The sequence below is a fragment of the Solanum dulcamara genome, chromosome 7, assembly GCF_947179165.1.
Source record: "Solanum dulcamara chromosome 7, daSolDulc1.2, whole genome shotgun sequence".
Classification (NCBI taxonomy): domain Eukaryota; kingdom Viridiplantae; phylum Streptophyta; class Magnoliopsida; order Solanales; family Solanaceae; genus Solanum; species Solanum dulcamara.
The window spans coordinates 3,777,659-3,805,600 of record NC_077243.1 but is presented as its reverse complement, the minus strand read 5'-3'; the positions used below and the strand labels follow the sequence as shown (position 1 = coordinate 3,805,600).

Here is a 27,942-nt window from a genome sequence, read left to right as displayed (position 1 = left end):
TTAGTATTCCATCTTGGAATTGGCAATTCCAGTCGGGCAAAACAGAGAGAGTTGTGTGTGCGCCCCTCAAAAATTTCAATGTGGGTCATCTCTCTTTAATATGTGCCGACTCCCACTTGGGTTGGTCTTTGCTGTCTTTTGGCCTCTCCCTTTTCCCAAACCACTTAGAGAAGTCCCCTTTTGGCTTTTAATTACTACACGACTAGGAGTATAGAATTTGTCATTCTTCTTGTAATAACCAGTAAAAAGCTATAATCTTTCTCTCTCTTCACGCAATCCAACATCCTTTCTTGCATTTTTGTTCCCCTTTTCTTGATTTTAGTATTGTTGTTATGCTAAATTAAGAATAGAACAACCTTTTGCCGATTCTTCACTGTTTCATTTTTGTCTGTGGACAGAATTATTGTCTTCCTGACATGTGAGTATTCTATCTGGTTGGATTCTTAATTGTGTTTCAAGATTTGAATTTGCCGACTGGGTTCTGGTTACTATAAAACAAACTTTAATGGTGATGACTATTTTGATTTGTCAAGTTCTTGGATGTTGACCTGAAAGCCCTTATCAAAAGGAAAAACTTAAATTCTGACCATTCTTGTTGTTATTGTGATTTTGGTGTATCAAGATTCATGCTTGGAGTGCGACAATGGAGAGGTTTAGGGCCTTCTTTCCATTTCTTTAACACTCTGTTCAGAGGTTTAGTTTAAGACATGATGAAAAATTTTCTGAAGAAACTTCATATGTCCAGTCAATCAGAGGATTCAGAAGGGTCAAAGTCTTCAGCTAAGATCAAGAGATTATGTGGCGTTTCGTCGTCTGAAAGACATTCAAATTCTAGGTCTGATAATAATAATAATAATAATAATAATAGGCCCTTTTCAGCTATTTCGGGATGGTTGAATTCTGTTACCAATCGTCAGAGTCCTAGTCCTCCATCTTCTTCAAACGTGAGTAGAGGGAATATTAGAATGGAACCTTCTGATTCTGCTAGTAGCAGTGGCTTAGAGGCTGCTTTAGATGCTGTAAGGCGCGATTCGGAGTCTAGCAACTCGAGGGAGCCTGATATAGAGGAAGAATATCAAATACAATTAGCTCTGGAGTTGAGTGCAAGGGAAGACCCTGAGGCAGTTCAGATTGAAGCTGTTAAGCAGATAAGTTTAGGCTCGTGTGCCCCGGAGAATACTCCAGCTGAAATTGTTGCTTATAGATATTGGGTAAGTTTGTTTCATCTAGTTGTTTGGTTGATTTTTAAAGTGCTTTTCTTTAGCTTGTTTCCGTCTTGGCATTAATAGGCAATTAGGTGTATCAATTGGGTGAGTATGTTTTCTTGGGACCTAGTTTTACCAAAAGATAGGCATTGAGCATGCTAGTGAATTTTTTGATAATTTTTTGTGCGTTGATGATCATGTTTGTTATATTGTTTTGGTTGGTTAACAGTTGGTTTCAGCTACGCAATGCTGGAACATGTCTCTGATATGCAATTGCTGTTAAGCAAATTCAGCCTTTATAGTACCATTGTTGTCAAAATAATGATAACGATAGTTGTCACTATGTTGCTGTTGATTGAACTTGGCATTCCTCAAGCTGTTGGTTATTGGATCATACCCTAATGCCCAGTGGTGGAACCAGTGGTTCCAGGGATTCAAAATATAAAGAAGTAAATATACGAAGAAGTCAAAGGGGGTCAACATCAACTATAGATACATAAAAAAATATATTTGACCTTATATATAGTGTAATTTCCCCCTTCCGGTACCCTAGCTCTGCTCTTTCTAATGCCAAATCAATTGCTTAGTTTTTTGGTCTTCATTCTTCTAGATTGAATGTGGTTTCAAGATAACTGTATCTCAAAATTTTCATGACAAAACTATGAAGATGTTGATATTATCCATAGGAAAGTTCATTCAGTGGCATTAAGTGGAAAATAACTCACTTTGACAATGGAATACTCGTGTTATAGTGTGCTCTGATGTGGTGTAGTAAAGACCTTGTTAAACATGGATCTGTTATCCTTTTATCGAAAAGAAATATGAAGGGAGATGCTATATCAATTAAAGGCGTTGTAAAGAAATTGTTACTGAAATAAAAAGACTCCAAATGCTGTGGTGAAGTTCATGCAAAATATGAGAAGTAAAAGAAAAATAATGCACATGCTTGATGGATATATTAAGGGGAGAAGTCATTGTAAGGGGAAGTTTCTACTCATCTTTTGTGACAAACGTGCTTATAGTGGATATTGTATTTTCCCGACAAGACTAGTATGTACCATGCTCGTCTTCTCACACTCTGTAGATGAAAGGAAATGACCTGAGTTGAGAGGTTACTTCTCATTTTCGTTTCATGTTCTCTTCCAGTCCTAGTTTTCTAATTTTCTTATTTCAGTGTCGTTGATATAGAGGTGCCCTCAGGACTTTGGTCTCGTGGTAAGAATGTAATGTATGATGTGTAATGGGTTCGAACCCTGCCGTGGACAAAGCTTTGTATTTAAGTGGAGAAGTGTAGAGGGGCTGACCCATTGTCCACCGCTTTTTGAAACTTGTGCCACTGGCCTCGAGGATTCCTTGGTTATAAAAAAAAAAGAAGCCGTTGATTTAGAAGCAAAAAAGAAGTAAACCCTTATTAATAATCCTGGACGACAAATTACAATTAGTTAGGAAAAACACTATTACAAACTGGATGAGTGAACATTTCAATAGAGAGAAGAACCAAAACTTTCTTTTGTCATTTGGATGGGCAGCGCAGTTATGCATTGAAGAGTTATTTCCATTTACTTCCATGTTGCGATTTTGGTGGGTTGGGAAGCCTTAAATCTGGTCAAACCCCCACCTACAATCTGGTGAAAGGTAGGCACTATCCCTGCTTTTAGCGATGAAGTCCATTTTGCAGATGATTCCCAGTTGCCAATTATCAAACACAAGGTTTCTATTTCTATTTTTTGTCAAATTAATTTCCAAGAGAACATTATTTTATAGAAAGCTCAGTTGTCTGACATTTGGAGAAATTGGTTGGTGGACTACTATTTGCTCTATTGTTTGATCGACCCATGATGCTTATTGTGCACAAAATACTCCTATTTCTATTCTGTGTTCCTCTCTAACACATGATTATCTCATATTATAGATTTATGAATGCTTTTCAGAATTACAATGCTCTAAGCTTTGATGACAAGATCCTGGATGGCTTTTATGATCTGTATGGGATCCTGATAGAGTCCGATCCCTCAAAAATGCCCTCCCTTATCGATCTACAAAGAACACCGGTAGCGGACCAGATCACTTGGGAAGCCATCCTTGTTAATAGAGCTGCAGACTCTAAGCTGTTGAAGTTAGAACAGAAAGCTCTAGAGATGGCTGTCAAGGTCAGGTCAGAATCCATAGGTTTTGCTGGTAACAATTTGGTTCAGAAGCTTGCGACGCTAGTGTCTGAACACATGGGTGGTCCAGTTGGTGATCCTGACAGCATGTTAATAGCATGGAGAAGCCTTAGTCAGAATCTAAAGACCACTTTTGGGAGCATGGTTTTGCCTCTGGGTTCTTTGACCGTCGGACTGGCTCGTCATCGCGCCTTGTTATTCAAGGTACTAAGCTTTTTTGACCTTCAAAACCTTTAACAATACACTTGTATATATATGAGAAATATGTAAAATTCAGTAGTTTCATGCTTAATTATTTGATTCTGACACAAGGAAGGAGTGGTAGTTGACTATGATCTTGAGATGTTTGAATTACCTTATCTCACTTATGACGCATAATTTATTTTCAAAATTGGATCATGACAGTGATGATACCCCTTTTTTATCAAGCAAAGACTACATATCCACATAGAGAAAACTGTTTAGTTTTGTAGATAGAGGGCATACATTCTTCATATAAAAGAACTCATATAGGCAGAACAGCAGCAGTGTACCTTGGATACGCTGTTGGTTGAGTTTTGTTCAGTTTTATTTGGATGCTTCTCAAATATTTTTTTGAAGTACTTGAGTCACACATTAGTTAAATCCAGTATGTCGTCTCCATATACTGTTCAGCATTCCACATCCATTGTTCCTGCTGTTGTATGCAGATTTATATCCATCCTTTATAAGATGTCAATTGCAAGTGTGCTGTGCCCTAATCAAATATGAGTTGAATCAGTGATGTCCCTACATTCTGTTCAGCAATCCGTCTATTCTTTCTACTTTTTGTGCATAATTGATGTATCTCCATCTTTTCTGGGGAGTCGATGGCAAGTGTCTGCATGATATCCTTGTCACTTGTCAGTAGCCTTTCATATCAAACATCATGCCTTTTCATATGTTTGATGCATGAGAATATCCCATATGTTTTCCTTTGTCCCATGTAATTGTTATGACTTAGGAATATTTGACAATATCCCCCTCGTCTCCTTACCGATTTGATTAAAATTAACTTTTGCTGTGGTCATTAAAATATTGAGCCAAGAAATAATCCAGCTGAACTGTATTTTAAGCTACAATGACTTGAGAAGTGATTGGAGACATTCATGTTTTTAAATTTATTCCGTTAACGCCCATAAGCTAGCACATTCTGCCAATTTTTTTTCGTTTTTGTTAAAATGTATTTTTTGTATTGTATTTCTCATTTTTGCAACTAAAAAGGCAGTATTTTATGTTTTCAAGAGTTAAAGAATAACTAGAAACATGAAAGGAATTAGATCGTACCAAAAGTTCAAGGCAGAGTTCTTTAATTTTTTCTTTTAAGAAAAAAGATTCTTTCTGTCCTTGCCTTTTCCTTTCTTAAGTAAGAAAGCTAAGATCTCTATGCCTTTGCCTTTCTTAAGTTAGATACTGTTCGTCATATTTTTCTTATTGAGCAATGTATTTCCCGTGAAACAAAATATATTGTTCTATAAGCAAAAAGAATGGCGACAAGTGTCTTACTTAAGAAAGAAAGCCAATATTTCCTTCAAACAACGTATCCTATATTTCTCTCTTACTCTCTCTGTGTGTATGTATGTTTGTGTCTGTGTCTGTTTACATGTCTGGTATGTCTGGTGGATGTAAATTATTTTTCTTCAAACAAAAAAATTATTTGCTGCTTCCTGTAGCTTGGACCTGAGGACTAGTAAAGCTGGATTCTCATGTATCTACATTCTACTGTGATTTTCTATCACTGTTGTGTTTGGTTCTTCATCTCTTGGCTTGATTGTCAACTTGTGGGCTTTCCTTTTGGCTATGATTTGATGTACTTCTGAAATTTTGTACAGGTTTTGGCTGATAGTGTGGGGCTTCCGTGCCAATTAGTAAAAGGGCAAGAATACACAGGTTCAGATGAAGTTGCAATGAACTATGTAAAGCTTGAAGATGGAAGGTTCCTTCCCTTAGTCTTCTTCCTTAGTCAGATTTTCTAATTTCATTTCTGATTCCTATTTCTTTGTACCATAGTTGGTATAGAGTCAGGTAGCATTTCCATGAGCATGGTATATGTTAAATTTTCAAGGAAGAGTGCTGGATAAATCTGCTTTGGTTATTGAAAATACATCTCTTTTGACAAGTTAAATACACAACTCATCTTTAAAGCAGCAAGGTGATCAATTTGAAACATATAATCTGTTTCTCCTATTTCTTTCATAATTTGTAGCTTTTTACTGTCTTAGATTGTTGCTGTTTTTATTTGCTGGAAGTATAAATTTGAAGTCATCTTAGTGGAAAAGTATGTTCAAGCATATAATTACTCTCCCAAAGTTGCCTCTTTCGCTTACGAAGTTATATCCTTTTCAGGGAATATATTGTTGATTTGATGGCAGACCCTGGCACACTTATTCCCTCTGATACATCTGGAACACAGGGAGACTATGGGGAATCCATCCTCTCCATCAGTCCATCCTCCAAAGATGTTGATTCTCATATGGGTTCTTCTAGTAGTGGGGTTGCTTGTTCATCAGAAGATCATTCCGAGTATGGAATGGAAGAGAGGAAATCCAGGTTTGGTGAAAGCAGTGCAGGAAATGAGTCTCCCTCTTCAGGTAATTCGGAAAAGCAGAAAGGAAATAATAACTCTGATGACTTCACAAAGCTTCATACTGTAAAGGAGCAAGGGCAGGAAACTTCATCTAGGACCGGGCATGGAAGATCTCCTTATTCGCATACAAGATCTCCTTCCTGGACTGAAGGTGTTAGCTCCCCAGCCGTACGGCGAATGAAAGCGAAGGATGTCTCACTGTACATGATTGATGCTGCTAAAGAAAATCCACAGCTAGCTCAAAAACTTCATGATGTTTTACTTGAAAGTGGGGTTGTTGCACCACCAAATTTGTTCACTGAAGTCTATTCAGAGCAATTAGATGAGTCCCCTGTGGAGGGAAAATCCAGACCAGAGGATATGGAAAGTCCGGGGAGGGATGAGGTTGGGAAAATCAAGAGTCAAGTTGATCTAGATTGTAACAATTTCTTGCCTCCTTTGCCTTATTATGCCATGTCCAAGGTCAATCCCCGTGGGCCATTTGATCCTCATCTGGATGGTGGAGAGGTTAGTGGGCAGCATGTTTCCCCACACTCTGAACTGGCTGCAGCAAAATTCACAAAAAACATGCCCGTTGCTGCAGCTGCAGCTGCTGCAGCAGCTGTGGTTGCGTCTTCAATGGTAGCTGCTGCAGCAAAGACCACATATGGTTCAAAAGCTGATCTCCCTGTTGCAGCTGCTGCGACAGCCACAGCTGCAGCAGTGGTAGCAACAACTGCTGCTGTCGCTAAGCAATATGAAAACTTGGAGACATCTGCTCTTTTACCAAATAGTCCTGCTTTCTTCCTTAATTTAATAGAGTCTGGAAGAGTTGATAGAGATGCAGATGCTGCTGTGCCTGAGCAACGGGGTAGCGGTCATCAAGTGCATGAAGCATTAGGGGTGAATTCTGAGGGTGAAAGAATATCAGATAGGTCAACCGGTAATGATAGCGTGAAATCTGATGTGACACTTGATGATGTCGCAGATTGTGAGGTTCCATGGGAGGAGATCACCTTGGGTGAGCGTATCGGACTTGGTATTGACCTGCACTGTATATTTCCAATCATACAAGCATCGATGAAGTAGGTTAAATCCGTGTCATCTTACATTTTCACTAATCTTCCTATTGCAGGATCTTATGGGGAGGTCTATCGTGGAGAGTGGCATGGAACTGTAAGTTTTTCTAATTAGATCTCTTCTTTTCATTTCAGGTTTTGCTGTAAGAACTTTTGCATCTTTTTTCTTTACAAAGTTGAAAGCTAGAACATATTGTATTATCCGATTGTCAGATGCAAATTGTTTCTTCAACTTCGAGAGTAATGATATATATGGGCATCTGAAAGTGAAGTTGTTGAAGACTGCCAAGTTTACTTGTGTACTCTTGGAGTTTGAAGAGTCTCCAAAAGATTTTATAATGGCCTATTGAGAATGGTAAAATGTAAAAGAGTTTAGAATGGTCTTAGGGTATTCCACCCATTGACTTGAGGTTTTGTGTTGGATCCACATATTCTTTGATAAACGTATTCTGTCACACTTGGGGTGATGGGTGTTGGAGATGTGCAATTTCTCATATCGGGTATTTAAAGGCTTTCAAAGACCTTTATAAACCCTTATACCCGATATGGGTGTTGAGAATACAATTAAATAATATAAGTGTGCTCTCTCTAATAGCTTAAGCTTTTAGATGAGATGGTTACACGCTTCAACGTGGTATTAGAGCAGTCACAGTGTTATCAAAGGTGCGGTTAAGCCTAAAGCGAGGCTCAAAACGTGTTGAGTGCTTCGTTTCGCTTATTGTACGCTTCAGTGTCATCATCAAGGTTCTAAGACATAATTTTCCTTGCCAATGAACCTCTTCTGAAGAGACAACACTAAATAATTGATATTTCACTTTATCGTGATTATTTTTCAATTTCTTTTTTCATCTATTTGTCATTCATGCTTATAAATTATTAGTCTTGGACTAAACATATATATTTTGTACTTTTTTTCCCTTTGCGTCTTTTTTCATTAAAGCCCACGCTTTATTTGCGCTTTGCGCTTAAAGCCCCAACGGACCTTACAGCTTTTTTGTGCTTTTTGCTTTTGACAGCACTGAGCAGGCAGAGATCTTGAGATCGAATCTCATCGCCACTCATATCAAAAATGATTTTTAACATGCATGGCTCATGAAAAAAAAAATCAGGCCCGCACGTGAGGGGGCGTGTTGAGAATACACTTAAATAATATAAGTGTGCTCTCTCTAATAGCTTAAGCTTTTAGATGAGATGTTCACACACTTCAACAATGGGATTTAGGATACCAGGGACATGCGTGACTGTTTTAAGTTGGTTCAACATAGATTTCAGCAAAAAGCCGTAGATAATAACTCAGTGAGAAGATTGCACTTTCTGAAGTTACTGAATCTTCTTACACTTGTCATTTAACCAAAACAAATAAATAATCAAACTAATAAGAAACTGTGTCCACTATGAATTAGAGTTTTTTGGACCACCATTATTGAAAGTTTTAATATATATATATATATATATATATATATATATATATGGATGTCCATGCCTCTTAGGAAAAAGTGTCTGACTGGATTCATTGGCACTGTTTAGACATTGCGGGTCAGCGGTGATATAGCTTATTCAGTCGTTCTTCACTTACATCAAATATAAATGGGAAATATCCATTGCTCTTACAAACATTCATCATTGTCATCAACTTAAACTGATACAAGTAGATGGAACCTTCTTATTTTCAGGAAGTCGCTGTGAAGAAATTCCTAGACCAAGAGTTAACTGGTGAATCCCTTGAAGAATTTAAAAGTGAGGTATACCTTTCTTGTCCAACACAGGACTTTTTCCTTGTTTATTCAGGGAAGTTTTAAAAATTACAATTCATGGCATTACTATCACTCAGATATCTTTCAACATCGGAATGAATTTTCTTTTTTCAATTTTTTTTTATTGAAAAACCTTCTCAAAAGAATTTGAAAAGCTAATATGAATAAATGCCAAAGGAAAAAAATTCTGGAATAAGAACATTAAAATGGGGATACATGCCCTAGTACCACTGACCCAAGAATAAAAAATCTAGCTTAGTGCATGCCCTAGTCACTAACTCGCTATAGCCCAGGAAGAATACTGGCAGAAATTAATGCTTGCTTGTAAGGTACAATTACAAATGATGGGATAAGGGAAGGATAGCCTAGTGGTAAAGACCCTACACCTCCAATCATTAGGTTGGTGGATTGAGCCACCAATGGAGCAAAGTTGGAAAGGGCCACTGCTGGGCTCCTGGAAGTTTTTTTTTTTTTGATGGATTTTACCATATCAAAAGAAAGAATTATGCAATTACATCTTATAATTTTTTGTATAGAATGCTTTATCTTTGTGTGAAAGAAAAATATATTTGACTGATGGAGAAATAATAAAAGGATTGCTAGACTTGAGCCAGCATCAAAATGGGGAAGTATGCTGCAAGTTCGTTTAAATAGAGTTGAATTCTTCCAATTAAAACTCTTGGGCATCATTTCATGGTTTATAATTACTGACTCTGAGTCAATATAACTGATAATCACCTTCATCTCTTTGGGTGGTTTGATAATCTCGTAAATATATTCAATGGTGTGAATTTATTTCCTGGCTTACTATCAACTTTTACTCAGATCTATTCTTGTTCTGTTACTGAGTTAAGATTTATTAATTTCAAGCTTCCAGAAAATTGAGAAATTTTCATTACTTTGTTTTCCATATTGATCCCTTTCTTGCTTGCTTATATAATTGAACTTAGAGAAATCAAAAGCTATATGAAAAGTTTTACTGTTTATTCAGCTAGTGGTCCTTCTAAATAGCTCCTTAATGCTCTTCTTAATTTGTAACTCTTGGTAAGAAGCTCACAGTAATGACGTCTTTTCTTTGAACTGTTCCCCTCTATCATACAAGTTGGTGAAAGTTTTCTCCACTGAGTTCAGTTCTTTGATCAATTTTCCCGATTCAAACTGTAAATGATGCAGAGCCTTAAGTGATTCTACTAAATTTCTTAGCTTTCCAGTTGAGATTCTTCACTTTTTACTCTTTGTAGAATATTCTTTCTGAATGTTGTTGCAGATCTATTTTGTACACTTATCCATTTGTAATCTGTTTCTTACACTTAACAAATTCAGTAGTCATTGCTCTTATCTGGTGTGTTATTTAGCATAAAGGAATATTGTAATCTCATTCAAACTTAATATTGCCTTGGAAGGTGATGATCATGAAAAGACTCCGGCATCCTAATGTAGTCCTGTTCATGGGAGCTGTTACACGTCCTCCAAACCTTTCAATTGTTACCGAGTTTCTTCATAGGTACATCAAAATACTGTTATTTAGTTTGCGTAGTTTTGGTCCTCCAGGAAATTTGAAGTTGCCAAGTAGCTGTTCTGAAGCTTGGATATATAAAATATTTGCGGCTTTGATGTATAACCATTCAAATGCTGGAAATCAAATTATATTTTTGGTTTGCAGAGGTAGTTTGTATAGATTAATTCATCGGTCCAACAATCAATTAGATGAAAGGAGACGATTGAGGATGGCTCTTGATGCTGTATGCTCCACTTTTCTCTTCTTCTTTTTAACTTTTCCATTGATTCAAACCTTCTACATTACATAATGACTTTCTGCTATGCGTAATTTATTTAACTAACAGGCTCGAGGGATGAACTATCTACACAATTGCACTCCTGTGATAGTTCATCGTGATTTGAAGTCTCCAAATCTCCTTGTGGATAAGAACTGGGTTGTGAAGGTGGAATTCCTTTGACTGAAACCTAGTGAATGTACTGCATCTTACAATAACTTCCCATTTAACACAACTATTTGTGACTCTAGGTATGTGATTTTGGGTTATCGAAAATAAAGCACAGCACCTTCCTTTCTTCAAGATCAACTGCTGGGACGGTAAGCAGGAGGATTTGATTCAATTACTCAGAACATGCTTCTTTCTTCCTTTTTCGTTTTGTTTTCCTTTATTTTCTACATTCATTTCGCTGTTGTATTGACATTCTCCTGTGCTTGATAATCTTCTCCTGTGCTTCTTGTTCCCACAACTTTATTTCATTGTGGTGCCTTTCTTAATAGAACTTGTAATATTCCAGTCATGCATACCTGCTAATCTTTGTACATCATTTTATATCAGCCCTTTTGTAGAAGATAGCTCCATGCTGTTGGTCTTAAAACAATTCAGGCTTTTGGAGATGTTTTCGTTGCCAAGTTTCTCCTTCAAAAAGGTGGTCGCTGTGATCCATGGTTCAAAAATAAATTTAAATGTATGACATGTTTACCTCATCTGAACAGAGTATCCAGGCTTCCAAGTACATATTTTAGCCCTTTCCCATATCATCAAAACTTAGTTTTGAAGTTGTAAAAAGGTTTTACCTTGTTATCTGTGCACATGATGAACTGTTGTAAAAGTAGGACTGCTTCTCTTTGATGTATTAATTTTGAAGGAAGTCACTAGAAATATATGGTGGGATAGTTCCGAAATGACAATTATTTGCGTATTTCTACCGTCGATCATATGTTCTCATAAACCTAGATGCAAAAATATAGTTTAATATAGTTTAGTAGTTTCTGTTGTTTTCTGATCTTTACTCATTAAGGTAGAAAATTTATAAGTTCTATATCTAATGCTAGCTGTGCTGTATTGCATTTCTCATAATACCATGTGTAAATATTCCCTTTCTGCTGATATTTTGTGGAAATTATCAGTTACAATGGAATATGCTTGCTTCATTCAGATGCTCAGTGAATCTTTCATTTTTGAACACAGAGATTTGCTATTTGGAATAACTTGGATGCTCTTGTAGTTAACCCTGTAATGCACAAAATGCTTGCAGTTTCAAGGGTAGAAAATTAGCACTTGTAGAAACATATACTTTTTGTTAGTAATACTAGGTAATGAACTGTTGTATGCTTCTACTTGTATACGGGAAATTTTTTCACATTAGAAAATACTAGGTAATGGAACTGTCGCTTTTGAGAAGTTTCTCTGAATTTCCATTATTCATGTATTACATATATATGGTCTAACTAAATACTACAGACAACATATTTTCTTCATCATGGTTCTTTATGTATCCCTGCAAGAGTTTCATGAGCAGTACATTTGACTCTTCTTGTTGCTGGCTTACGAATCTGCTGCAACCTTTTGTTTTCAGGCTGAGTGGATGGCCCCAGAAGTGCTGAGAAATGAGCCTTCAGATGAGAAGTATGTCTTAAAAACCATATTACCCCATTCAAAGTGCTGAATAAATATGTATTAGTGAAAGCAATATATAACGTAAGAATCAGAACAATCCTACAAATACCAGGGTGGCATATTTCAACCATGAGTTCCTTCACCGCCTTTGGTATATGGTTGTTGATGTTGTACAATGATTTCATGCCTTACAGATGTGATGTATATAGCTTTGGTGTCGTACTATGGGAGCTCTGTACTCTGCAGCAGCCATGGGGAGGAATGAACCCCATGCAAGTTGTTGGTGCAGTTGGATTTCAGCATCGCCGTCTTGACATACCAGATGACATGGATCCTGCTATTGCAGACATCATCAGAAAATGCTGGCAAACGTGAGAACAATTTATCTTTCAGTCATTATGCCCCTAATTGAGCTTCGTCCATAGTCTTTTACCCACTTCTTTAGAGCTTGTCAGGCTAACCAATGGTTTTGGTTAATACTTCCATCAATGTTTATCTCATATGGTTGTTGGTGGTAATCAAGGCACCTAGGTGATCCTCACAGTGTTGGTCTGGCAGTGCCTGAATATTTATCTCATATGGTTGTTGGTGGTAATCAAGGCACCTAGGTGATCCTCACAGTGTTGGTCTGGCAGTGCCTGAATATTTAGTGCATCTGTTAATATCTACCCAATGATACATGTTAAAAGAGTGAGGGTTGCTTGGTCATTGTTGTACATTGCCCTTGAAAGCGTCAGTATAGCCGAGTTTACTACTTTAGTACTTTGAGATTAAAAAAACAGTACTTTGAGATAATGATGGTTCAAGTCCCTTGTTTTAGTTTTAAGTCGGACAAAGTGGTTGTAGTTGTATAACTTAGAATATGAGAACAATTAAGTAATTTGATTATTGTTTCAAAACTTTTTAAGTTAAACATCCTAATATCTTTCCATGACAATTTCATGCAATGTTAAAGATGGAGCGAGTCACTTGGGTGAAAACCATGGGAGAATGTTCAAATCTCAGCAGAGAAACAAACATTAGGTGATTTTTTTCCATCTGTCTAAATCTTGATTGGCAAAGTTATCCGCTACCTTTGCTCGTGGAGCTTGCAACCAATACCCCGTGAGAATTAAGTGTATGCCAGCTGGCCTAGACACCATTGTTATTGAAAAAAAGGAGTGAGTCACTTGTAGATGATGTTAGTACTTAGTGCCGAAGCACCTCAGCATGAAAGCCATGCCATTAGTATTGACGAAATATAGTACCTGCTTGTGTGTAGATACAAGGTTTTCTCTGGTTTTCTTGATGTAAAAATCTTTTTTTTTTTTTTTGTTGCTTTTCCTGCTTAATGTGTAGAGATCCAAAGTTACGGCCTTCATTTGCTGAGATTATGGCTGCTTTGAAACCACTGCAAAAGCCTATAACCAGTTCACAAGTACCAAGACCACTGGTGAACAGAGGTCAAGAAAAGGGCCAGTCATAAAGAAATGCGGATGATCAAGCAGCACAACAGGTTTAGGACAGAAGGGAAAACGGAATTTTATCTTTTGTTGGAAATGATGACAGGTTCATATTTGTTTAACCAGAAATTAAAGGAAGACATAAAGGATCTGTCAACAAACCTATACTTCATTTTGAGTCAATTGTTGTGATTCTTTTTCTTTTTTTGTTTTGGCAGTTGTCAACCCACAGTCCTCAACATTGTGCATCTTATCTTATGTATATTCATTTTTGGTATCACTTTGTAATTAACAGAGATTGAGAATATTTCCATACTTCAACATCAAATACTTTGAGATGCTTGATTATCCAGTTGCAGCAGTAGAGGAACAACTTTTCCTTTTTTTTTTAATTTTTTTTTTTTAAAGATTTATGTAATAATCATTTGTTAATTTAGTTTTAGTTGAAATAGCAAGCCTGGAGAAAACTGATTTAAAGATTTATGTAATAATCATTTGTTAATTTAGTTTTAGTTGAAATAGCATGCCTGGAGAAAACTGATTCATGTAAAGATAAGGTAGGGACCATTTACTTCTACTGTATACAGTTGAGTCACTACAAATATCTGCTACTCTATCATATGCTCATTTCGTATCCAAAAACATGGCCACTTTCTTTGGATCCACACCTCCTTCTCTGTCTCACCCAATTACCAGAACTAACTACTTCTCTTCATCCTCCCAAACTCCTCCTCCTTCTCAGCCACCAAATCAACCTCCACAACCACAAACTCCGCCACCATCTCAGCCACTGAGTGCAACTTCTGCAGAGCCTCCATCACCTGTTAATGTGCAGCAGCAAAAGCCTAGTAAATCTGCCCGCCAACTAACCTCCGTGGATTCCACTGATTGGATTGCCTCTTCCTTAACAAGGAGATTTGGCCTTGGTGCTGGACTTGCTTGGGCTGGTTTCCTTGCTTTTGGTGTTGTTTCAGAGCAAATCAAAACTCGCCTCGAAGTATCTCAACAAGAAACAAATACAAGGTAAAATTAGGTCATTTCATATTTCCATGTTCTATTTGTTTCATGTGTTTTCTTCTCTATGTAATCATCAAAATTGTATCCAGAAAGATTAACTCTAAATTACTTGATCGTCAGGGTTGTTGAGAAGGAAGAAGAAGTGCTCTTGCCCAATGGAATAAGGTATAGTCCTTATTCGAACTTTTATCCACTATAATAGTAAAGTCATAAAATTATTTTGTCACTTTAAAATCACTTAACTTTATGGATAAAGTTCAATTACTTTAACGTGATAATTCTGTAACTTTACTATTATAATGTCCATACGTGAAATTAATCCATATTCGTCTAACAGGTATTATGAACTGAAAGTTGGTGGCGGTGCAATGCCAAGGCCAGGGGACTTAGTTGTGATAGATGTGAAGGGAAGCATACAGGGCAGTGAACAAGTTTTTGTGGATACATTTGGTGGTGATGGAAAGAAAAAGAGGCCACTGGCATTAGTAATGGGATCAAGGCCTTATAGTAAAGGAATTTGTGAAGGTATAGAAACTGTGCTAAAAAGTATGAAGGCAGGTGGAAAAAGAAGAGTGATAATTCCTCCAAATTTGGGATTTGGAGAAGAAGGAGCAGATTTAGGAACAGGGTTGCAAATTCCTCCATCTGCTACTCTTGAGTATGTTATTGAGGTTGAAAAAGTTTCTATTGCACCTGCTTGATTGAAAGTGCTATACAATTTGGAAGTGTTTGCTATTAAAGGAAAATGCAAAATAGCTAATTCTTGTAACCATTCTTGCAATTAGCCAATTTACTGATCCGATTAATTTGAATTTTCCCCTGCTTAAGACCACTGAGAAGGAAACATTCCTTATCTCAGGAGTTTTTACATTCTCAAAGATTGAGATTAGAATCATCTCAACGCACTTCCATAAAGAGTGATGTTGAACTTTAGACTTCAGTTAACAAAATCCTTAAAATAATTTTTTTTTGAATGTCAGGCATAAGTTCTAGTTGTAATGCACACATAAGTTAGATTCTCTTATGGGTAGAAGTTCCGAACAATTTAATAAGTTACACTAATCGAAGATAGTGTGATATTTTCCCAACAATAATTAACAACATATATTTTCAATTAGAAAGATGCAAAATATTATTTTATGGATTATAAGAATGAATCTTTATAAAGCGGAGAAAAAAGTTGTGAACGAATGACAATATTACAAATCGCTTTTATCAATACATCACAATTTGTGATTAATTTAGCATGATAGGTAGAATAAATTTGTATCCGTCCATCATACCTTGTGAACAATTAAGCAACACATACATCTGTAAGTTATGATGCAGAACTTATGGTTAATTAAGCAAGTTCACTATCTTTTAACTTATTGAAAAATTCGAACTTCTACCTAGAATAAATAACAACTATTTAGTCTGACATTTTCTTTTTAAGCTAGGGCCGTTTCTTACAAAAATATTAAACGAGACCAAAATATTCAAGACTGCCCTATACGAAGGTCATTCTCGTAAATCACCAAACTCCATCTTATGATGTGTAACATTAGATTTAATTCCATGATTTGCCTTTAAAATGAGCTAATTTTTAACTTTTTCCTCTGGAAATCAAACTTAGGCCTAGTGGAATATAAGTTCTTTAAGGACGCAACGCAATATTTATGAGAGATTATAATACAAAAATATAAATTTATTTGTGTTGAGGTTTAAAAAATCAAGGGAAAAGGCTCAAATCTGCCATGGAACTTTGAGAAAAGGCTCATCCATGCTACTATTTGTAAACTAAAAATATTTTTCGTTATTCAAAACTATTTTATACACATGGTCAATTATGATTCGGCCACGTCATTAACTAAATTATTTTTTAAAATGGAAAAGGTTCAAATATGCCATCGAACTTTGAGAAAATGCTTATCTATGTCCTCCGCTAAAAGTTTGGCTCATCTATGCCATTTCAGTTAACAGATAATGGCATGGATGAGCCTTTTCTCAAATAAAAATGGCATAGATGAGCCAAACTTTTAACGGATGACATAAATGAGCCTTTTCTCAAAGTTCGATGACATATTTGAGGTGAAATGGCATGGATGAGCTTTTTCTCAAATAAAAATGGCATAAATGAGCCAAATTTTTAACGGATGACATAGATGAGTCTTTCCTCAAAGTTTGATGACACATTTGAGCATTTTTCCAAAAATTAAAAACCAACACAAAATAGGGACAAAAATACAAATGACCCGTTGCAATAGAATTGGGCTTTGATCCACCCGGCCCTTCTATGAGCTTCATTCAATTTGGGGAAAAACCCGTAAAGAAGAAAGAAGAAAACTGTTGAACTGGTAAGGAAATTCGTAGAAGCTCAAGAAGAAAAACCCTCCTTAAACCCTAACGCCATGAAAAGATCTCTTGCAAGAAATGTTTATCTATGTTCCCGCAGTTTGTTAATGCCGAATCCTTACCCTTCTACCTCTTCATTTTGGCCCAGCTGTAGGCGTTTCACATCCAAAAGCTCTAATCAACCTCCTGCTGGATCAAATTCGGGTCATATCCCTGATAGCAACAACAGTAACCTTCAAGACGAAGACGATATCAGCAATAAAGGTGTGATTTCTTACAAAAACAAAATAATAAATCTTCATTAGTTGTATTAGATCCGCTTTGTTTCAATTGCTGAAAGTTTTGATTTTGAGCACCTCGATAATTGGGGAAACTTCGCTGTTTTTTTTCCTCCTTTTGCTGGAAAATTTGATTTTACTAACCCCTATCATTTGCTGATGCTGAAAAAAGATCTCAAATTTATACCAAAATAGCTTTCAGTTCCAGCAGAAATCATCTATTTATTTTAGCTCTATTATTTTATCTATCCCTAAGTCATATTCTGTTCGACTAAATTTCATTGAAATGGAGATAATACGAGGAGAAATTTTGACTTGCTGAGTTGCGGACAAAGGATCGAAACACGGGTTGAATTCATAGTCAAATTTGAAGTTGATTTCTTGTTTCTATTACAGCGCTGAAAAAGCAGATAGATAAGTTCTTTGAAGGAGACGAAGAAGCATTCCCATCAATATTTGAAGCAATACTGAAAAGAAAACTGGCTGGAAAAAGTGAAGAATCGGATGAGGAATTGATGAATGAACTTCAGGCCCAGCCTCGTCGACAGCATGATGCTATCAATAGAGAGTCTGACTCCGATTGAGTTTGAAGTACGAGAAGTCTACCTGTATGAGTACTGCAATTGTTGAGTATACATTGATGAGAATATAAGGTCGTGGATCCATATTTGTCATGGAGTGAGTTGTTAAGAGGATTAAACGTTTATATATTCAATATTTCCTCACTGTAATTTCATATTTCAATATCTAGCAGATTCATTTTGGATCCGCTGAAAGAATTTTTATCTAATCAACTTGTAAAGTTGGAAGCATAGGCGTCTAATCAATCAACAACAAGTGATGGACGACATGTTCTCAATATTAGTACCTTTCTTCCCTTTTGAATGTTGAACACTTGGTAATGTCAATTCTTTGTACCTTAACTAGACATCAATAAAAGTTGTGTTCTCACGGTTTCAGTCTGCTTTGGAGTTCCAGAGCACCCTCTATCTTTGCTTTCTCATTCTTCTGTGCTAAGAATGATCCAATTGAATCTATTCTGAGGCTGATGTGTCCGCCTCCTCCATCACCTTCATCATGTTATTGGAAGTAACCCACCTGTGGGTTGGCTCAAATGCAACATTGTGGCTGCAGTGTTTCAAGATTGCGGTAATTTTTAAGGGTTGATCGAGGTCTGAGGCTGCTTTGTTAAAGATCTTTCAGGCCATGTTTCTGGTTGTTTGGATGGCTATAATGCTGAAGCTTTCTTTATTCATGGGCTTAAATATTGATAAGGAGATGGTTGAATTCTATTATGACTTAATCGGGTAGAAACAGAGAACTTTTACAGACAAAATCATTTTTGTTATAAATACACCATATTATGGATGTTCATTGTAACTACATAGCTTTTGAATTAACTTGCAGTCAAACAAACAACTCACAAGTAATTTAAGCAGATAACTTACAAATAGCTTAAACAGACAAATTGCAACGAACTTAATCAAGCAAGAGGTGTCATAAACTTGCAATCAAACAGATAAGTTATAAATAGTTGAAGCAAATAACTAACAAATAGCTTAAACAAACAACTTGCAAGGAACTTAATCAAGCAAGAAATATGATAAACTTGCAATTAAACTGACAACTTATAAATAGTTCAAACAGATAATTTACAAATATCTCAAACAGACAATTTGCACGCAACTTAATCAAACAAGAGGTGCCATAATGCGTGGTGCATGATGCATTCGTGAACTTCTCTTTTTGGCAGCATTTTTTTCTTTTTCTTTCTATAAATAGAAATCAATTCAATTCATTTATATAGAAGTTTACATTTGAATAATATACTTGTTTTCCTATTTTTTTTTCCTTTCAACTTTTAGTAAAATAAATTTTGGTAAAAAAAAAAAAAACATTTTTGCCGTTGCAATGTTCGGGTTCCCTGTATCTAATAACTGAGAAGACAACAAACCCTGAAAAGGCAAATCTGTAACAGAGAGTGACGCTAAAACCCTAAACATGAGACGAGCTCTTTCTCTGTGCTCGCGCAATTTCCATCTCTCTCAAAACTTCAAATCAAATCCAAATTATTTCAACAGCAGCATCAGCAGTAAAATCATTCATCGCCCAGTTGTTCCTTCAAAGATTAGATTCTTCTCTTCATCAGAAAATGATGATTCTTCATCGAATCAGAACACCCCTCAACCAATTCCTCAGCCAGAGACTAGCTTGAATGAATCCACGGATAAAGAAGTCTCCCTCAATGTTGAAGATGTCAACAATAAAGGTAAGTACTTGGCGATCTGCAATGAGTTTAGCGGCGATTATTTGTCAATTCTGAGAAAATTGGGTGGTGGGGGTTAATTTGTCCGTTCCTTTTTCGACGAAGTTAGGTTTAATGCTTTTGCTGATAAATGAATATGTACTGGATCTCTCTTGCTATGACTGACTGGTGCTGATTGCTGACTAGAGAATATTGGAGAAAATTTAAGGAGTAGAATTCTGGGTCTTATTTTACTGTCGTCTCTAGGTTTGTTATTCCAACGAAAATGTTCCCCAGGAAAAAAAGATTTCTTTTTTCAACTTTCTTGGTGTTCTGTCAAAGGAAATCCCTTTATTATACTTTCTTTGTGGTGTGTTAAACAACTTATCATTGCTCTGGGGATTCTGCTGATAGAAGACGGTAGTGTATAAGATCAGGGATTGTACATTTCAAATTTGAATGGGTTTCTTGGTTCCATATTATGCTATCTCATTTGTTATATCTACTGTAGAGTTGAAGCTGCGGATCGAGGAGTATTTTAACAAAGGCAATGAGGAGGCTCTTCCATCGATCCTTGAAGCAATTTTAAAGAGGAAATTGACGGGAAAGCATGAACATACAGATGATGAGTTACTGGAGGAGATGCAAATGAAACCCCTGGATGGTGTAAATGACAAAGAGTTTGAATCAGATTTCGAGGAAGGTCACAACACTGATGAAGAGATTGAGGATTTGTATGACGCAACAGATATTGTGGAAAAGAGAATGGCGTCTGATCAGTTCTTCAACATGGATGACAGAAAGTGGGATGATATGATAAAAGAGGCTACTGAGCATGGACATATTAAGGATACAAGGGAGTGTGAGGAAATTTTACAGGAGATGCTTAGCTGGGATAAAATTTTACCTGGTACTACTTTTGAATGCTCTTCTGGCTTCTTAGTTCTTAACTATCTTATCCCCATTAGTAGAAAATTAATTCTTTTGCATCGTGATGTTAATTTCGACTAGGCTTTAAGCTTATAAAAGGTCCAGCCTCTAGTATCTCTTTAAGTTTTATGATGACCTTCCTGCAAGTGAATAGCTTATGTTGTCTGTTGAACTGGGAAAGGTGACTACACTTAGCTCATAATCATCCCATCGTCAGCTGTATGGAGGGTTGCTGGTGCATATTTTTTTATCATTCCAAAATTTTACATCTTTTTCAAAAGAATGTGTAAACTGTCCCCCCTCCTTTTAATTTTTTTTTTCTTTCTGTGGACTTTTTTGGAGCTTTAGCATAGGGCCCTTCTCCTTGCAGTAAATAATTCTAATCTCAATTTGGATTTTTTACATGTGTTTTAGGCCTAAATTAGCTTCATTAGTTTTAGATTATGACTGGCCTGTGAACTGAAACATCAACCGTGATGACTTTCATGCTATTTTCTGTCTTTTCCTGCAACAAATAAAGGTTGCGGCGAGCACAATTTTTAATTTGTTCCTGTCATCTATTAAATATAAGGTAGGATAAAGTGAAAAGATTTGTTCCCAGACCCCATTTGTGGGATTTCACTGGGTATGTTGTTGTAAAGTGAAAAGATTTCGCCTTAAGAAGTTTTTCAAAGCATGCAGGTGAATAATGTGTACTCCAATCAACAATCAGAAGATAATATCTGTGCTCCAATTCAGCAATACTTCTGATAATGTCTGAACTTTAATGGACAATTCCTTCCCTGTTAGGTTTATAAAATTGTAGTGGTGAAAAAAAAAAAGAAGGGTTAAACTGCAAAGAAGTGTGGCAAGAGCAAATTACATCTTACCTGGGTAACACAATTCTTTTAACTCTTTAGTCAATTATAATTTCGTCACCAGCTAATTTCTCTGATAGCTTGTATGAAGTGATTATAAGCTTTATTACATTTCAGTTTCACTTTCACATGATGTTGTCTCTTTAGGACACTATTCGAACTTTTCTTTTACAGGATATTAGAGTCATTGGGTATTTTATTTTTATACAGATGAAATTAAGAAGAAGGTGGAGGTTAAGTTTGATGAGATAGGTGAAAGGGTTGAAAAAGGTGAGATTACCCCTGAAGAAGGCTATGCATTGTTCAAGGAGTTTGAGGATGGGGTGGTCGTGGAGTGCGCAAAACTGATGGAGAAGGATGTTCCACAGTTTGATGAGACTTCTTTTCCAGATGACAAAAAGGATTTGGATGACCCACCAGGTGAAGGGCCAGTTCTTAGATGGCTAACAAGGGTGGTCTTTGCTCCTGGGGGTGATGCATGGCACCCAAAAAACAGGAAAGTCAAATTGGCTGTTACAGTGAAAGAGTTGGGTCTGTCAAAGCATCAATTTCGTCGCTTAAGAGAATTGGTCGGAAAACGCTACCATCCTGGGAGAGACGAGCTTACCATAACTAGTGAAAGGTAAGGTCACATTTTGGGTGTATCTAAATTACTAGTATCTGATCTTGTTATGAGATCACTCTTAATGCATGTTTCATCTTATCTTTCAACTGAGCTGAGCTTTATTAATATGTAACTATTGTTGAAACAATTTGTTGGATGTATTTTACCGCTGCTTATTGGTGAGCGACACTGGCATTTGAAGTTTGGGGAACTTACAATGAATAAAATGTTTATTTTTACTCAGATTTGAACACCGCGAGGAGAATAGGAAGGACTGTCTGAGGACTCTATTTGCTCTTATTGAAGAGGCTGGAAAGGCTAACAAAATGGTAGAGGATGTTCGAACTTCATATGTGAAGCAGAGGCTCAAAGCAAATCCTGCATTCATGGAAAAGCTGCGTGCAAAAACCATGAAATTGAAAGAATCCAGCTTGCTGCATGCATGACATAAGCTGTTTGCAGCTGGCAATTTCTTGTAGAAGATAAATGGAAGGTTATTGATGTGCCTTCACTTTGACATTTCAAAACATTTTTCAACATTCACAATTAGTACAGGTTTGCAAGGGCTTTCTTACATGGTCTGGCGCAAAATAATTACCATTTACTTTTGGTGGCACTGCTATACATTAGCTACCCTTGTTCTCAAAGCATATCAAGAAGATTGGAATGACGAGGGTCAAAGACGATGAATCCATGTTAAGAGATGACCGTTTGTACTTTTAACTGCTGCTTCTCATCCGTCCCCTGCTGAAAGAGAAGGAAAATATCTGCAGTCTCTTCTTTGAGAGCAGTCAGATTACAAACTGAACTCTTTCAAGCTGCTTTTGCTATCTAAGTTCTAGTCCATTGCCTTGAAGTCCTATAAGTTGTCTGCTAATCTAGGTTGGTAGGGTGTGAACCGTGATACTTCTTGTTTGGGATGTGATTTTTCTGGATGTCGTGTCCCGCTTTTTAGTTATTTTGTCTGTGTAACTTAATTTTCACTTGGGAATAATGGAATTCATAGTTGTATTGTAATAAGTTCCGCACTTATATAACCCATTCAGCTGAAGAAATTCCGGCGTCCAGGATGAATGTAATGCGTGGAGGGAATCAGCAAACATGTTCCCGCCGAGTAACTGAATCTGCTAATAGATAGACAATTTTAGCTAGGTTCAATCTGTAGAGAAAGAAAGTAGATGGGTGCACTAGGAGAAAGCAACAGCCTTCGTTTGAACATGTTAAAGTTGAATTCTATGCTCATCATTCCAGATAACTTTACGAATTCTGTGTATTAATTTCAATTTCACAACAAAAACATTCAAACATTATAATTACTCAACTCAAAAGTTACAACGGGAAAGTGGAACTAACAAAGAAATTGCAGAACAACAATGAAGATAACTAGAAGAAAGATGAGAAGCTTAGACTCAAAGAAAGGGGATGAGAGGATTAGACATTTTTCTCAACAATCTGCATAAATCGTTCTTTCTCATTCGTTATCCTTTTAGCTAGTTATTAATTGAGACTGGGTCTCAAATCAACCTTTATTCAAAAATCCACAACGAGTAATATTAATAAGTTGGGAAAGAGAGAACAAAAAAAGAAAAAAATGTCAAGAATGGGATTTGAACCCCTGCCCTTCGGACCAGTACATGCAACTGACACCTTAGACCAACTCGGCCATCTTGACAACATGTTTTACAGTATGAAGTCTACATCCAGTTTTTTTATTTTAACATTCTTGGTGGTCACTGGATGATGGTAGGCTTGTAGCTAAATATATACAAGTAAAATAACTCAACATACTTGTGTAGGAACAGTATGAGCTCCATTAAGTATAACTTTTTCTTCTAATCAGCAAAAATGGTATTCAAAATTCTTCTTAGTCACCTTTAGTTTAAGTGTCTGACCTCAAACAAATAACAGAACTTCATTGATTATTTGAGCATAAAGAAAGGGAAGAAAAGTTAAGAGGACGAGTTCTATAGGTTCAAATGAAATTCATTATTTTTTGATTCATCTAGATATACATATGCGAAAAAATTATAAATTCTAATTCCACCATTCTAAATTTTAAATTAGGCGAGCATCACGGAAATTCTGAATCCACTAACTCTAGATTCTTAATTTCGCATTCAGGCACCACACCCTGCACCGCAGCCTGCTGCACATCCGGCGCCTTCATACGCACTTGATTCTGCTACTGCTGATTTATCTCGTGGCATCCCTTGTGCACATGACAAGATTACGAACGTTACGGCGAAAATCGTAGCCAAAATTCCCATGAATGTGAGCAAAATATTAGTGCTAAGATTTCCAAAACCTTCTCCATCAATCAAAACACTCAATTCCCTTGCCATTTTTTTTTCTCTTCAATCTGTTTTTTGTGTAATTATTTTGGAAGGGAATTGAAGGCAGGGGAGGAGAAGTTATATATAGTTGTTGCAAAGGCCAAATTCACTAAAATTGACCCTTGCTAAATATGTCTCTCAAAGTCATCTCTAAAAAACTTTTCACAATCACAACTTTATGTATATGTTGTGGGTCGACACAGCCACTACAAGCAGTTGCATTTGGAGTTTTCAGATCCCACTCTTCTCTGTCACTTTCAATGATGTGTGAGAAAGAGCCCATTAGTTATCTCCTAATAGTCGTTTGACAAATTCGGATTTGCCCCTGAAAAAACCCTTATCAAAGATGATTAAGTCCTCAACGTGAGACCTCCAATTAAGAATAAAAGGGTATTTACTATCCTACCTCATATAGTCGCTATATATGAATTTTCTATTGTGCACTATTTGGACCCTTTTCATTCAAGTACTGATGAATTATACTATCTTGCAAATGAGAGGTTTCCAAATCTAACTCTTGTCCCTACCAAACTTAATGTAGTTAAATGATAGTACTTAGATCTTAATTTTAACTAATTGGTATGGATTATATGGTTTTCTTTCCATTGCTTTATATTTCCCCCAGAGTCGAATTCAACTTTTGAGACTTTCAACAAATAATTAATTTTATTAGTTAAATTTAAATTAATTTATTACATATTTAAATTTAAATTAATTTATTACATATTTAAATTCGTTTATACGAGAGGAGTAAAAAAGAGGAGATAGAATCCTTTAGCTATGTCCGCAGCGATTTCGAAAAATTAGAGTCTAAGTCCATGCGATCTTAATTAAGCCTTCCATAATGCAGGTAAACTGTTAAATTTATTTTGTGCCCAATTAATCATATAGTGAATACATGATTTGCATCAAATTAGAATAATTAATTATATATTTTGCCAATACTCATCTTGGGTAGATTGTAATTAGTGCGATCTAATCCTTAGATTAGTGGAAGTTCAAATTAGTGCAATAATTCAGTTATATTTAACTAAAAGAGAACATGCCTTCAGAATTTGTCGCAAGCTTCATTGTTGAGGTTGATTTAATAAGTAACATGGAGGACACATTTTAGGGTAGAAGGCTAGTACATAGTCTCGTTAGTCTTCCGTATTAGTAGAACAATAGTGCACTATAATTTCTTGTGCTCTGATTTCTGTTATTATCTCTCTATTACTTTCTTTACTTCTGTAATTCTGTACTTTTATTACTCCACTCTACTCTACTCCACTATACTTTATCTGTTTCATTTTCGTTTTTTGCATTATTTGATATTTGCTTTCTTAAATCGCTTTGAACCTCATAGCCTCATCTGACCTCTTTTTATGTTTTATGTTTCTTTTGAGCCGAGGGTGTCCCGAAAACAGCCGTCCTACCTTGGTAGGAGTAAGGTCTGCGCACACTCTACCCTCCCCAGACCCCACGCTGTGGGATTTCACTGGATTGTTGTTGTTGTAGGGTTGTTTCCATAAAGGACAGACAAACTATATATGTGGAAGCATTAAAGTTCTCTTTTTCTATATTTCTCTCTTTGTGTTAGTGAATCTAATTATATGTTTATTTATTTTTTTGATAATCAATAAATTTTCAAAGACCACCCGTGCATGGTTCGAAAATCGATGAATAATGAACACATTTTTTTTATTTTTCTTCGCTTAATTACTAATCTTTTTCATTCAAAGTTATGACGTGCTTCTAACTCACATGTAACACGCTATGGTCTCATCTATGAGTATGATTTAATACAAACGTGACACGCTCCTAACTTACATGTAGCACACTATGCTCCTACTTTTTAATGTGTTGCTTCGCCAGAAATAGAATTCATCAATCGTCAGTGCTTCTGTCACTACTATTGTCAATTCTTAACCATTAGTTAGAGCTTTTTGTTCCTTTTTTAATTTCACATGCATCATTGGAATTTTGACTAGTTCTGCAAACACATTTCACAGGGTGTACTATTGAATTACTACTTAATATCCTGTACATTGACCAAATTGTAAATTACATTATTTTGGATATCCAAGAAAACAACATTAGTCCACTTCCAAATTTTGTACTTCCATCCTATTTCCCCTTTTTCTCTTTGGCTGGTCCTCTGGGAATTTTGCCTAGAAAATCTGCATTGAACTTCCTGCAAGTTTTTCTGATTTGTCTCTTCATTTTATATGCAACATTGTCGACTTCTTCCTCGTATCTCTCGTAAAGAAATGGGAGAGTTTCCACACACAACAAACCTTGCGAAAAATTACATTAAAAAGTTTAATTAATACTAATGGATGAAAAAAGAGACTTATGTTCCTAATAAAAGCATGAGAAATAGATAAGTAATCTCACCAAAGAACAAAAGGTTCAAGGTGCTGATACAGTTTCCAATCACTGATAATATATAGAGAGAAATGATGGCCTAAAACATGAAAATTAGCATGAGTTCACTAATGTACAATAAATATATTGAAATGAAGGACATGATTAGGTAAGTTATTTGGTTAATTTGAGTAATAATACCAAAAAGAATGACTTTGCATCATTTCCACATGCTACAAAGTGACATATGGAGAGGAAATTGTTGAACTTCTTGTGTAATATTGAAGCAACATGTTCGAAATTAGTATCCTGTAATATGTCTTTGGGGATACTTGGAGGTGTCCTGCACATGTTATATACAAAGGCGTACATAATTTCAAAAGTGTAATGATCAGTTCAGTGGTAAGAACCTAAAAGCTGAACTAATCAAATTTAAATCTTGAATCCGACTCTTTGTATATATAAACATGAAAAATGTAGCTTTGACGAAAAGTTTTTTCATTCAAAGGAAGGGAAAGAGGAGGATTACCAGCCAAAAATATCTGCGCCAGCAGACCAGATGAAGAGTATTAACATAGTGGTGATAGAGACATGACAAAGCATAGTCACAATGGTATAATCCACAACCTCAAAAAGAAACCATATTGCTGCAACTGCAATAAGAATTGCTGCTGAAAATTTCTTGTCTCTCCATAACAATATGTCCGCAACTGCAAATTACAGATTCAAAAATGTCAATTTTGAAATGCAAAATGTGAATGTCGTAGAAACAGCTTCAGGATTTAAAGTTTATCAGTTCCAATAACGACTAATAATAACTAGGTTCACAGTCAAATATATGTACGAAATTGAAATTGATACCTCTTCCTCCTCCTAAAACGGAATGAATAGGCCTTTGGCGGCCTAAAAGTTTTGATGTTGGTGCAAAATCATTATCAGAATCAGATAAATAAGTTGCCATGATTCTGAAATTTTTGGAAACGTTGCTCTGTACGTAAATCAATTATTAGTGAATAAGCTTAAATAAGTGTATTTAGGTCCTAATCTTCGTGGCCAAGAAACAAGGAAAAAGGGAAAGAAAAGAATTTCTTGAGCATAGAGTTTGCATCTGTTTAACTTTGTATTGCACGTACTGTTAGTGGCCTGCATCTTCTATGCTTTTCGTTTGGCAAACTTTTAGCATCTGATCTTAGTCTCTTTTTTTTTAGCTTTATGTACATCACATTGCCTGTAATTTATTAGAGAATATTCTCAACAAATTGCTACAAAAGGCTAAGACATAGTGTAAACTTCCAACAAATTGAGTTTCTCATGACTTAAAATCGCATGTGGTCATGGCTAGATCAAATTGAGAATGAAGGTCAACTTCAATTC

At 36.1% G+C, this 27,942-nt stretch overlaps 5 protein-coding genes across 11 annotated transcripts; 4 read left to right on the top strand and 1 right to left on the bottom strand.

Annotated features, from left to right (window-relative positions):
* The first annotated feature begins 25 nt into the window (after nt 1–25).
* Nucleotides 26–13,972, top strand: LOC129895319 (probable serine/threonine-protein kinase SIS8). 7 transcript variants are annotated; one of them, XM_055971019.1, is made up of 14 exons: nt 29–418; nt 623–1,211; nt 3,137–3,574; nt 5,221–5,324; nt 5,735–6,993; nt 7,090–7,130; nt 8,707–8,775; nt 10,191–10,291; nt 10,451–10,529; nt 10,632–10,730; nt 10,814–10,882; nt 12,142–12,191; nt 12,377–12,553; nt 13,521–13,972. In XM_055971019.1, exons 2-14 carry the CDS (start codon nt 708–710, stop codon nt 13,645–13,647), a joined length of 3,117 nt encoding a protein of 1,038 aa, XP_055826994.1. In that variant the 5' UTR covers nt 29–418; nt 623–707; the 3' UTR covers nt 13,648–13,972. The 7 variants fall into 7 exon arrangements, 4 of the variants coding, with proteins under 4 accessions (XP_055826995.1, XP_055826994.1, XP_055826993.1 ...); XR_008767763.1 differs by lacking the exon at nt 13,521–13,972 and adding an exon at nt 11,121–11,211 and having other exon boundaries at nt 26–1,211; nt 12,377–12,450; XR_008767764.1 differs by lacking the exon at nt 13,521–13,972 and adding an exon at nt 11,121–11,250 and having other exon boundaries at nt 26–1,211; nt 12,377–12,427.
* Nucleotides 13,973–14,235: 263 nt separating this feature from the next.
* On the top strand, nt 14,236–15,453 carry LOC129895320 (peptidyl-prolyl cis-trans isomerase FKBP17-2, chloroplastic). The gene is made up of 3 exons (XM_055971023.1): nt 14,236–14,647; nt 14,762–14,806; nt 14,979–15,453. Exons 1-3 carry the CDS (start codon nt 14,268–14,270, stop codon nt 15,340–15,342), a joined length of 789 nt encoding a protein of 262 aa, XP_055826998.1. The 5' UTR covers nt 14,236–14,267; the 3' UTR covers nt 15,343–15,453.
* Nucleotides 15,454–16,891: 1,438 nt separating this feature from the next.
* LOC129894211 (uncharacterized) lies at nt 16,892–18,204 on the top strand. The gene is made up of 2 exons (XM_055969781.1): nt 16,892–17,239; nt 17,650–18,204. The coding sequence occupies exons 1-2, from the start codon at nt 17,032–17,034 to the stop codon at nt 17,835–17,837; spliced, it is 396 nt and encodes a 131-aa protein (XP_055825756.1). The 5' UTR covers nt 16,892–17,031; the 3' UTR covers nt 17,838–18,204.
* An 869-nt stretch (nt 18,205–19,073) lies between these two features.
* LOC129894210 (uncharacterized) lies at nt 19,074–22,944 on the top strand. Its single transcript, XM_055969780.1, has 4 exons — nt 19,074–19,522; nt 20,010–20,408; nt 21,496–21,907; nt 22,134–22,944. Exons 1-4 carry the CDS (start codon nt 19,255–19,257, stop codon nt 22,333–22,335), a joined length of 1,281 nt encoding a protein of 426 aa, XP_055825755.1. The 5' UTR covers nt 19,074–19,254; the 3' UTR covers nt 22,336–22,944.
* Nucleotides 22,945–26,171: 3,227 nt separating this feature from the next.
* LOC129895581 (reticulon-like protein B9) lies at nt 26,172–27,645 on the bottom strand. The gene is made up of 5 exons (XM_055971305.1): nt 27,430–27,645; nt 27,098–27,278; nt 26,770–26,911; nt 26,599–26,668; nt 26,172–26,498 (listed from the first exon to the last, which is right to left on the bottom strand). The coding sequence occupies exons 1-5, from the start codon at nt 27,527–27,529 to the stop codon at nt 26,329–26,331; spliced, it is 663 nt and encodes a 220-aa protein (XP_055827280.1). The 5' UTR covers nt 27,530–27,645; the 3' UTR covers nt 26,172–26,328.
* Between the last annotated feature and the right edge of the window lie 297 nt (nt 27,646–27,942).

What these genes read in the sequence shown, in the direction of transcription:
- LOC129895581 (XM_055971305.1), bottom strand. Translation starts at nt 27,529, where the DNA reads ATGGCAACTTATTTATCTGATTCTGATAATGATTTTGCACCAACATCA. An exon ending in GGCGCAGATATTTTTGGCTG is followed by an intron (nt 26,912 to 27,097) that starts GTAATCCTCCTC and finishes TAACATGTGCAG; the next exon opens with GACACCTCCAAGTATCCCCA. An exon ending in CTTGAACCTTTTGTTCTTTG is followed by an intron (nt 26,499 to 26,598) that starts GTGAGATTACTT and finishes ATTTTTCGCAAG; the next exon opens with GTTTGTTGTGTGTGGAAACT.
- LOC129894210 (XM_055969780.1), top strand. Translation starts at nt 19,255, where the DNA reads ATGAGACGAGCTCTTTCTCTGTGCTCGCGCAATTTCCATCTCTCTCAA. An exon ending in TGAAGATGTCAACAATAAAG is followed by an intron (nt 19,523 to 20,009) that starts GTAAGTACTTGG and finishes TATCTACTGTAG; the next exon opens with AGTTGAAGCTGCGGATCGAG. An exon ending in CTTACCATAACTAGTGAAAG is followed by an intron (nt 21,908 to 22,133) that starts GTAAGGTCACAT and finishes ATTTTTACTCAG; the next exon opens with ATTTGAACACCGCGAGGAGA.
- LOC129895319 (XM_055971019.1), top strand. Translation starts at nt 708, where the DNA reads ATGATGAAAAATTTTCTGAAGAAACTTCATATGTCCAGTCAATCAGAG. An exon ending in GTGGAGAGTGGCATGGAACT is followed by an intron (nt 7,131 to 8,706) that starts GTAAGTTTTTCT and finishes TCTTATTTTCAG; the next exon opens with GAAGTCGCTGTGAAGAAATT. An exon ending in AATGAGCCTTCAGATGAGAA is followed by an intron (nt 12,192 to 12,376) that starts GTATGTCTTAAA and finishes CATGCCTTACAG; the next exon opens with ATGTGATGTATATAGCTTTG.
- LOC129894211 (XM_055969781.1), top strand. Translation starts at nt 17,032, where the DNA reads ATGAAAAGATCTCTTGCAAGAAATGTTTATCTATGTTCCCGCAGTTTG. An exon ending in AGACGATATCAGCAATAAAG is followed by an intron (nt 17,240 to 17,649) that starts GTGTGATTTCTT and finishes TTTCTATTACAG; the next exon opens with CGCTGAAAAAGCAGATAGAT.
- LOC129895320 (XM_055971023.1), top strand. Translation starts at nt 14,268, where the DNA reads ATGGCCACTTTCTTTGGATCCACACCTCCTTCTCTGTCTCACCCAATT. An exon ending in CAACAAGAAACAAATACAAG is followed by an intron (nt 14,648 to 14,761) that starts GTAAAATTAGGT and finishes CTTGATCGTCAG; the next exon opens with GGTTGTTGAGAAGGAAGAAG. An exon ending in CTCTTGCCCAATGGAATAAG is followed by an intron (nt 14,807 to 14,978) that starts GTATAGTCCTTA and finishes TTCGTCTAACAG; the next exon opens with GTATTATGAACTGAAAGTTG.